The sequence below is a fragment of the Helobdella robusta genome (assembly GCF_000326865.2).
Source record: "Helobdella robusta unplaced genomic scaffold HELROscaffold_5, whole genome shotgun sequence".
Taxonomy (NCBI): domain Eukaryota; kingdom Metazoa; phylum Annelida; class Clitellata; order Rhynchobdellida; family Glossiphoniidae; genus Helobdella; species Helobdella robusta.
Window position 1 is genome coordinate 5,003,237 of NW_008705254.1, and position 11,688 is coordinate 5,014,924.

At 33.0% G+C, this 11,688-nt stretch overlaps 1 protein-coding gene across 1 annotated transcript; it reads left to right on the forward strand.

The window, feature by feature from the left end:
* Positions 1-7,657: 7,657 nt before the first annotated feature.
* On the forward strand, positions 7,658-8,609 carry HELRODRAFT_68290 (hypothetical protein; the record flags this gene model as incomplete). The annotated part of the gene is made up of 3 exons (XM_009026962.1): positions 7,658-7,760; positions 8,040-8,285; positions 8,563-8,609. Coding segments are annotated over 3 exons (396 nt in total), but the record flags the coding sequence as incomplete, so codon positions are not given.
* Positions 8,610-11,688: the final 3,079 nt, after the last annotated feature.

Here is an 11,688-nt window from a genome sequence, read left to right on the forward strand (position 1 = left end):
CTTTAACATACCATGTTCTTAAATTATGTGCGTATGTATCTCTCTCTCTCTCTCTCTCTCTCTAAATATATATATATAGATAAATATTTACATATATATATATATATATATATATATATATATATATATATATATATATATATATTATATAACTATATGATCCGTCATGTGCAATTATCAATATATAGTATATACACGTGCACAAGTTCTTTTACACAAAGATCAGCTTATAATTTATGCATAACCCATGTTATAGCATAAAGAAAATTGTCCAGATCACCTCACAATTAGTGATGTTGTTATTATGTGTCATGTATGCCTTTAGCTTAGCTTTAGCCATTAACTTATTGACATAAAATTAATTGAATTTAATAAAATTTTTTTCCTATTTCTAACATTTTTAAAAGTTGATAGACTCTTAAATCCGGCCCTAAATCCGGCCACCAAATCCGGCCGGGGCCGGATTCGACCGGATTTGAAAAAAAACCGGATTTTGGCCGGAGCCGGGGCCGAACTTCGGTGCATCCATAATGTATATATGTATGAATGGATGAATGAATGAATGAATGAATGATTGTTTGTTTGATTGGTTGATATAAAAATAAGATATGATTTGATTGCTGTTGCTATTTTTCTCAAGCAATCAAAACAGAAGCTTTCGCTGTCTGGAAATCCCAATGCGTTAGAAGTATGTGTCAATCATTATTTGCTCAACAATTTTAATTGAATTAATCTATGGATCAATCAATAAATCAATTAATCAGTCTGTCTGTCTATCTATATGTCTGTCTATCTATATGTCTGTCTGTCTGTCTATCTATATGTTTGTCTGTTTGTTTGTCTGTCTGTCTGTATACAATAGTAAGCGTATAAAAAAAAACATCAGAGAACCTTGAAAGAGAAGGAGGAGCATATAGAGCAACTGCTGGCCGAGAGAGATTTTGAAAGGGCAGAGATTGCTAGGTCCGAAACTAAAGTGGAAGAGGTTGAGGATGGTGGTGATGATGATGATGAGAGTGATGGTGGTTACGACGATGATGATGATGATGACGATGGTTATCATTCATTTTCAGACGGAGAGAAAGATCGATGAGATGAAGTTCTCGTATGAAAAGTTGAAATTAGAGTGTGATGGATTGAAGGAAGCGATGTCTCTGGCGGAGGAGAAAAATAATGAACTGAAGAATCAGCTGGAGGAGGAAAAAAAGTAGAGATGATGATGACGATGATGATGACGATGGTGTTGATGATGACCGTATAATGATGATTGCGTAATTTTTATATTTATTTGTTTCATTCATTTTTCTTCATAATCGTTTTCATCTGTCATCAGAATCGTCACCACCATCATTATGATCATCATCGTCGTCATCGTCATCGTCATCATCATCATCATCATGAAGGAAAGTGGAAGATTTACAGTTTACAATGGAAGAAGCGTCAATCGACAGAGGGGATTGGGAGGTTGTTTATTTATCATCATCATCATCGTCGTCATCATCATCATCGTCATTCTTATCATCATTATCATTATCGTCGTCATCATCACCACTATCATGTTATTTTCTCATCATAATTTTTGACATCATCATTATAATGTACATAGAACCAGAAAGAAAAAGATGCGAGAATGATCGCGATGATGACGAAAGAGCTGGATGATAAAGACCAGAGATTTAATCAGATCAATCTTGAATTGACTTTGCTGAAAGTGAATTTATATGTTTGCTGATTAATTAATTGATTGATTGGTTGGTTGATTGATTGATTGATTGATTGATTGATTGATTGATTGATTGATTGATTGATTGATTGATTGATTGATTGATTGATTGATTGATTGATTGATTGATTGATTGATTGATTGATTGATTGATTGATTGATTGATTGATTGATTGATTGATTGATTGATTGATTGATTGATTGATTGATTGATTGATTGATTGATTGATTGATTGATTGATTGATTGATTGATTGATTGATTGATTGATAAATTCATTGGTAAATTGATTATTGGTAAATTGAGTAACTGGTTGAATGACTGACCGACTCACTGACTAACTGGCAGACCAAACGACTGATTGGTTAATTGATTGTTTGGCTGGTTGATTGATTGATTGATTATTTGGTTGATTGGTTAGTTAGAGTAACAACAACAACAACGCCTGTTATCAACTTAGGAACAGTTTGAGAGAAACTCAACCGACACTAAGGAGGAAATCAACAAAACATTGAGTGAGAGATTGAGCCTTGTTGAACAGTTGAAGGTATGAACTGTTGTTGTTGTCTTGTTGTTGTTGATGTTGCTGTTGTTGATGTTGTTGTCTTGTTGTTGTTGTTGTTTTGTTTCTGCTAATTTTTTTTATGTTGCTTTTTTAGCTGTTTATTATCAGTTTGGCATTTATAATTTCGTTTATGTTGTTGTTGTTCTTGTCGTTGTTCTTTTTTATCCGTTATTGTTAATTGTTGTTGTTACTATTTTTATCACTATTTTTCCTGCTACTACTGCTACTGCTTCTTCTACTACTACTACTACTACTACTGATGATGATGGGGCTATTAATTATAATGTGTACAGACGGAAAAGATAGCTGTGGAAGAGTTGAGAGAGAGGGTGAATGAATTGGAGGAGGAGAGAAATAAGCTGGCCAATCAGAACAAGTCCCTCGTCGATGAGGTTGTGATGATGATATTGATGATGATGATGATGATCATGACGATTGAGACGATGATGATAATGTTGATGATGATTATGGTGCTGATGGTGATGATCATTCTAGTTGTGCCCATCGTCACCATTATCATCATCATCATCAACAACAACAATAAAAACACTTTAATCATCATTGTCATCATTACCATCACTTTTATCATCATCATCATCATTCCATGCAGATAGCGATAGTGAAGTCAGAGTTAGTAAGTAAGATAGATGCCATCCAAACATTGGAAAGTGACCTACTGGCCAAGGAGTGCCAACTATCCCCTGCCAAGAACATGGAAGGCAAACTCGTTCAAGTGGTCAGTTTGTTGATGGCCAGCCTTGTTAACGATACCCAAAAATTCCATCACCTATACTAAATACCTACTAAATACCACTGCTGGTTTTAAAATGCATTGCAGATACTCACTTTTGAATGTGTTGCCTGTAAGACGATGCCAACACTTTTGCTGGTCATGCTTGTTGTGATGATGACGAAGATGTTGAGGATGTTATTTGCATATTATATCTGTATATACGTAATTCTTAACCAATGAATACTAATTATATTATTTTAAATTTTCAAAAAAAAATCATACGAAGACCTTAGAATTAGAAACTCTAAAAACGGAAATGGAAAACTTGAAAGAGGAAGACGTACGCAACAGGGAAAAATTAGTTGCCATGGAAACCAGATGTGATCGTCTGTCGGTTGAAAAGGACCAAAAAGTCGTGGAGATTGAAGGATTGGTGGCTTTGTTGGCTCGGGAAAAAATTCAAAAAGAGGTGGTTGGCAGTTGGATTTCTGCACGCGTGTGAATTTTGGATTTTTATGTATGTGGGATTTGTATGTATGTGGGATTTGTATGTGTGTGGGTTTGTATGTGTGTGGGATTTGTATGTGTGTGGGTTTGTATGTGTGTGGGATTTGTATATGTGTAGTATTTGTATGTGTGTGGGAGCGTATGTGTGTGAGATTTTTATGTGTGTGGGTTTGTATGTGTGTGAGATTTTTATGTGTGTAAGATTTTTATGTGTGTGGGTTTTTATGTGTGTGGGTTTGTATGTGTGTGGTATTTGTGTGTGTGTGTGTGAGATTTGTATGTGCGTGAGATAGTGTGGGGTTAATTTAATTGTATTAATAAAATTTGAAATGATTAAATGATTGACATCATATAATTTTAAGGTTTGAAGGTTAAGTCATTGCTTGGTTTTAATGTATTATGATCTATTTACTGTTATTTTCTTTTTAAGTTAGTTTATTTTAAAATATTACAGATAGAAATTTATAAAAATATTACGTTATTAAAATGATTACAAGTATTTATTACAGATAGAAATTTATAAAAATATTATTATAACGGACATTGTTTATAATTATAAATTCTCAATTGATAAACTTTTTTCAATTTATATGCATCCAAAGTTGAAAGAGAAAGAATGTATGGAGTTGGTAGAGCAGTCAGATAAGGAAAAATCAGAACTGCAGTCCCTAACCAAACAGTTGGCTGATGTTAAGGTTTCGTTTGAGAAGGAGGAACAGCGGCTCAATGAAGTAATTGCCACCATGAAGAAAGATTTTGAGAGTTCTGGTAGGTCGGATGGCGAAAGGTTTGAGAAGTTGAAAAGTGAAAGTGAAGAGAAGATGAAGGCGGTGCTCGATGAGATTTCGAGACTGAAAGATGAAAAAATTTCAGTAGATTGTAAACTGGATGACAAATTGAAAGAAATAACCAATTTAAACTCTAAATTAAATTCTAAAAATGAAGAAATGACAAAGTTGCAGGAATCTCTGAGCGTTTCAAGTGAGACCATCACTACATATCAATCGACAATCAGTTCACTGCAGAAGGAGATCAACAGTTTGAAAATTGATCTCGACAACAACGTAAAAAACACTGAAACTTTGAAGAAAACGAACGAGGAATTGAAACTGGAGCTGGAAGCAAAGAGCGCCAACGAACTCGACAAACAAAACATTCTCCATGAATTAAAAACGAAGAGGGAGGCTGCCGACCAAGAACAAGATATCCTTCAGAAGAAGTTCAATAATTTGTCTAAAGAATTCTCTAATCTATCATCTGACCTGAAAGAACAAGAGAAAGAATTAGAAACGAGAAAAAAAAATGAAGAACAATTGAACGAAACTCTGAAAGAGAAAGAATTTAATTTTGCCAGTGAGTTAGAAAACTTAAGGACCGATCTAAAACTAGAATCGCAGAAAAATTTTGAATCGATAAAAGAAAGAGAGAAATTAGAAGGAAATATCAAATCACTGGAGGCAACTGTAGTCAGCTTCAAATCAGAAATAGAGCTGCTTCAAAACTCCTTACATGATAGCAAGACTAAATTGGAAGCCTTCAAACTCAATTCATCAGATGAGAAGAATTCTCTCGAAAAGATTCAATCAGAACTCAAATCAGAGCTTGAGAGGAAGAATGAAGAAATTTTAAAGCTGAGCACATCCCTACAAAATTCAAATGATGACCAAAAATCACAAATAACCAATCTAACAAAAGAATGCGATAAACTAAGACAGGAACTAGTCATAAAAGATGGAGAGATCAACAAGTGCAGGATGGAGATAGAAGGAATGAAACAAGATGGCGCTAGATTGAGTGATGAACTGATGAAAGAGAAGAACCAGGAAGTTAATGGCTTGAAGAAAAAATTGAAAACGAATGAAGAGAAATGCAACCAATTATCTCAAGAACTTGAAAACATCTCAAAACAGTTGCTGGAAAAGAATTCAGACGTGGATAAGATGAAGTCTGAGAAAGATGAGGAAGTTTCTAAAATGGAAAGGAATTTGAAAGAGCTGGAACAATTAAAAACTTCTATAGAGAAAGAATTAGAAACAAAATCGAAAGAACTGTCAACGTTTAAAAGTGAATCAGACGCCAAACTTGATGAACGAAGAAGAGATATCGAACATCGGAGTGAAGAATTGACCACTTGCAAAGAGCAAATATCAACGCAGACAAAACAATTTGAAACATTGCAACAGGAAGTGACGTCATTAAAAGATTCGCACGCAGCAGCAAAACAGTCACTCATTGATAAGGAGGTCGAAATGACTCAGTTAAAAGAAAATATCGTTAGACTGGAAAATTTAGAAAGAGATTACAGATCGGAAAATAATAAACTTGGAGATGACTTGAAAGTGCTACGAGAAAATCTTGACAGTGCACTCAAAAGTGGATCGAAGCAGAATGCAGAAGACATCGTTAAGGAAAAGGATCAACTATTGGATAGAGTCAGTTCATTGGAGAAGGAAAAAAATATGGTTGGTTGGTCAATTTTTTATTGGTTAATTAATTAATTAGTTAATTGACAAACAATTAATTAATTAATTATATTATTTGGTCTTAGGTTACAGAGGAATTGGCTCAGTTGAAGATGAAATGTGATGATGTTAAATTCATGTATGACGAACTGACTGCATCTCATGATTTGGTTATTATCACATGATGTGAGGTGTTAATGATTAATACGGATGATACAGTGACGTAATGATGACGTAATAGATCGTTATGGCGTAGTGATGTGATGATGAGGATGGTGCTGTGTAAATGTTGAAAGTTTATTTGTGTATGATGATTTTTGAAAGTTTTCTTATGAACTTATTGCGATGTGATAATGATTAATATCGAGGATGACGTCACGATGACGCGTTGTTATTGCCGTTGTTTATATATAGAATGAGGATTTTTATTATCATTTTTTTATATGGGTTTAGTTTTTTTTTAATTTATACCAGCTGACGGAAGATTTCAAAGTTTTGAGTTTGAAGAATGACTCACTGAAATCTGAGTGCGTACTATTAATTAATTCTTTACGACACTAATTCATCAAATCTTAATATTTAAATAAATAAATAAGTGAATTATTAATTCATAATTGATGAGCAACAACATCAATTACGACATCAATAATCACAACAACATCTTAACATGCCCCCTACCCCTACAACATCACAACACGTACCAACAACATCACAACACGTACCAACAACATCACAACACGCACCAACAACATCACAACACGTACCAACAACATCGCAACATGCACCAACAACATCACAACATGCACCAACAACATCACAACAGGCAGCAAGCAGTCGTCAATCAGTACAAAACGCAACTGAGTCAGATCCAATCAACGAATCAGCAGTTGACGTCATCGTTGGAATCTAAACAGAAGGAACTTTCTAGCACCATCAACGAGGTGATAATGATTATAATGACGTATAAATTGATGAGGATGATGATGATGATGTATGAAGAGATCTATGTCTTTGCAGAGGTATAGTTCGAACCTGGTGACTACGCATTAGCAATGTTCAACAAACTTGACGCTTCTACAGTCTGAGCTAACTCCTGTGAGGATGAAAATTATGAAATAATTATGAAATTTCATAATTTTCATTTCATCCACACGCACTTAATAATTTCAATTCAATTAGAATTAAATAAAATTCAATCAAAATTAATAAATTTAGAATGAAAAGATGAGGATTGAGCTTAGAGCATTACAAACGGCGGCAAATGTAGCTATCACGTCTAAATCTGCTCCTCCCCTTTCAAATGGTAAGTTCTCATTGTCTCTCTCTCTCTCTCTCTCTCTCTCTCTCTCTCTCTCTCTCTCTCTCTCTCTCTCTGTCCATTTCTCTCTCTTCTCTTTCTCTTTCTTTCTCTGTGTTTTCGTTTGTTAAGATTGTGAATAATAATGATGCTTACTGCCAGAGATAAACAGCAATAGCAGTGATGATGAGATCCAAAGCCTTCAATCGCAGGTAATAATGCTAAAAAATTTGTTTTTTTTTTACAAACTTATCGTTATACTGAGTTTAATTAATTTTATTTTAAACTAATTACACATGTAATTAATTAAAATTTCAATTGATTACAATTTAAATTAATTAGCTGCAAATGAAAAGTTTGTTGTTTGTCTACAGGTAGATTTTTTGAACTCTGTGATTGTTGACATACAGAAAAAGAACGATGATCTACAGAAAAAACTGTCTGCTGCTCTGTCATTAGAAATCTGGTCGGTCGGTTGGTTGGTTTATTGGTTGATTGATTGGTTTGATGATTGATTGGTTGGTTAGTTGGTTGATTGATTTGATGATTGATTTGTTGGTTGGTTTGTTGATTGATTGATTTGACGATTGATTGGTTGGTTGGTTTGTTCATTGATTGATTTGATGATTGATTGGTTGGTTGGTTAGTATATGAATGAATGTATGAATGGAAGAAGGGATGCATGAATAAAGATTTGTTTGAATCAAGAACTAACTGTTTTTAAAAAATTGTAAAATATTATTTCTAACCAAGCGCCACATCATTCATTTTCTCAAATCAGCACCTCTCCATCTCAGCAACAAGACGCTGGGAAAGTAACGACACCTACGACACTGCGATTTTTTTGCGACATTTGCGACGTGTTTGACCTGCACGACACCGACGACTGCCCGAAACAGTGTGGCCTCACAGAGGACGATTTTGACGCCGAGGGCAATCCAGCCTCCAAGTACCACGGCGATCCTAGTCTAGAAAGGCCCTACTGCGAAATTTGTGAAGGTTTGGGGTCGGTGTGGTATTTGGTGGTTGTGTGGTGTGTGATGGTTTGTGTGATGTGGTGATGTGTTTAAGGCTTTGTTAAGTTGTATGCTCTGTTTTTGTTTGTTTATTTTCATTCATTCCTCTGAGTTTCTGATATCTAGATTAGTCAATTTTTTCCATTATTTTGTTATTTGTATCTTAAATATAAAATATAATTATCGATTTGTCATCTTATTAATTTTTAATGTATTTATATTACTACAATTAGCTAATAAACTTCTTTCCATATTCGTAGTTTTTGGTCACACAACGGAAGAATGTCAAGATGATCAGACTTTTTGAAGAAGACTTTTAATTCGTTTATTATTCGCAATTGTTTGTCTGTTTGTGGTTTTCTGTCTGTCTGTTTTTTATCTGTCTGTCTGTTTCTCTGTCTGTTTGTATATTTCTTTTTGAGTGCTTATACATGCCTGTCTGTCTGTCTGGTCTGGTCTGTTCGACTCTCTGATAAGTCTGTCTGGTCCTTCTGTGTGTTCATCTGCCTATGTGTCTCTGTCTGGTCTGATCTGTCTGTCTGTCTGTTCGACTCTCAGATAAGTCCGTCTGGTCCGTCTGTGTGCCTATGTGTGTCTGTCTGTCAGTCTGTCTGTCTGATGAACTATCAAAAAAGTGTATAATAAAAAATGTGTATCCATTAATGCCTGCAAATTAGCGCGCGCTTTGATATTATCACAAATATTCAAATTTTATGTATTCATTAGTTTATTGATTCGGTAATTGACCTAATTGATTGATTGATTAATTAATTGATTGAATAATTAATTAATAAATTAATTGATTGATTGATTAATGAATCGATTAATATTCGTTATTGACCAGCTTTTTATCAGTAACGGTAATAGCGATAGTAATGATGATGATGATGATGATGATAAAACGATAATAATTCTATTATCATTATAATGTTATCTGTTATCATTATGGTATCTGTATCCATAATAGTATCTGATATCATTTGTAATATTTGTTATCTCTTCTGTAAAATCACATTTCATTCAGTATCAACGTTAAGTAAGGCTGCATTTGTTTCCATTCTCTGTTATCTTACGCTCCACTCGTGGAATGTCTACAAGCAATGATTGAAATATAAACCATTTATGTAGCCGGCAATATTTTCAATGTTCATTTGGTCTCACTCATTAGCAATACAATATGTGGATGGATAGATAGATAGTAAAGTAGCAATTTAGTTTTGGTAGTTAAACGTTACTATCAGTTGCAATAATAGTGGTAGTAGTCAGTGGTAGTAGTAGTAGTGGTGGTGGTAGTAGTAGCAGTAGTAGTAGTACTACTAGTAGTAGTAGTAGTAGTAGTAGTGATAGTAGTAGTAGCACTACTTTTAATAGTACCAGTATTAATTAACGTTACTTTGTTAATAGTAAGCAGTAGTAGTAAAATGAGCAGTAGTGTAGAGTGTCAGTACTAATGGGACTGATAATCTTGGTAGTAGTAGCAAAAGTAGTAGTAGTAGTAGCGGTAGTAGTAGTAGTTCATAAATATATATATATATATACATGTATATATATTAGTAACGTATGGTAATATATAATACTCTTAAAAAAGTTAAATGCTTTTTCATTGAGTTTTTGTCATTTTTCATTGAATTTTTTTCTTCGCCATCATCATCGTTATCATCATCATAAATACCATTATCATCATCGTTATCATCATCGTTATCATCATTCTTCTTTCTCTTTGTCTGCTATATCTTATCTTCCATCTCTTTGTTCGTCATCACACTGAACATTCTACTCTTTTGAAATCTTCAAGTACGAAGTAATAAAATAATATAATAATAATAATTATTATTATTACTTGTTATATAATGATAATAAATGTTGTTGTTATCATTTTTTGAATTATTATTGTTATTATTGTTCTGTTAGCATGTTTTGTTATCATTCTTCATATCACTGATGTTCATCATTTGAGTTCCTCCTCTAGAAATAATAATAAATCCATCGTAATATATAATACGTGTGTGTGTGTGAGTGTGTGTGTGTGTGTTTGTGTGTGTGTGTGTGTGTGTGTGTGTGTGTGTGTGTGTGTGTGTGTGTGTGTGTGTGTGTGTGTGTGTGTGTGTGTGAATATGATGCAAATGAATGAATGAGTGAGTGAATAAAGAAAATGTGTAACGTTATTAATTTTTTGTAATATTTTGAAATTCATTTAAACCTTTTTTTAGTTTTTCGTTTTGTTTCCGGCATACTTTTTAACTTTTCTGTTTTTTTTTTCTGGTTGTAAACCAACATTTTTATATTTAAAAAAAATTTAAGCTACCTATGTGTTCATGCGTTCATTCTTTCAATCATTCATTCACTCACTCGTTCGTTCGTTCATTCATTCAATCATTCATTCATCCATCCATTCTTTCATTCATTCGTTTGTTTTTCATTCATTCATTCGGTCAGCCACCCATTTATATATTCATTTGTTCTTTTTTTTGCTGAAATATCATCTATCCATGGTTTTTAATATGTGAGTGAGAGAGAAAGATAGTAATAAAAAGATAGAGAGGTAATGAGAGAGAGAGAGAAGTATAATTAAATTGATTTTTCAAATCTATTTAACAATAATAACTAATCGTTAGTTTAATGTTTTTTTAATTTTCTAAGATTCTTGAAGAGATAACGCACGGCCATTTGCAAACTGCGTATGTCGAATTTCAATTAACCTTAACTGGCCACAGTTATAATACGATATTGTTAATTTATTTTATAGTTTAATGATTAATTAATTATCTAATTAGTTAATTATCTAATTAGTTAATTATCTAATTAGTTAATTATCTAATTAGCTAATTATTTGTGTAATTAAACTGTCCTCTTTATCCCAATATTTTGATATAATGTATCAACGTCACATCATAATTCAAATGCTTAATCTGTTTTTGGGCTTTGGATGAATGTTATTAATAAATGATTGATAGGAATAATAATGAAAGCAATTCAGTTATTTTCTGTCACATATATGTGTATATTTATTTGAGCGTGTGCGTGTGTATGTGTGTGTCTGTCTCTCTGTGTGTGTGTGTGTGTGTGTGTGTGTGTGTATTGATATGTTTTTTCTCTCTGTCTTCTCTATATCTCCGCGTTTATCTATCAATATATCTTCCTCTAATTTGTCAATAATAATAATTAATATTAATAATAATAATCTAGATATTGATTCGTTTGTGTATTAAAAATTAAAAAATAACATTCTCATAATTTGGTTATAAATTTATATGAATAATTTCATTTAGTATTTGCACATAAGTCCATAATTTGACGACTAAGTATTTATATATTTTAAAGTAGATTCATTTATCCACGCATACAAAGAAACATACATACAAACAAACAAACAACCATACAAACAA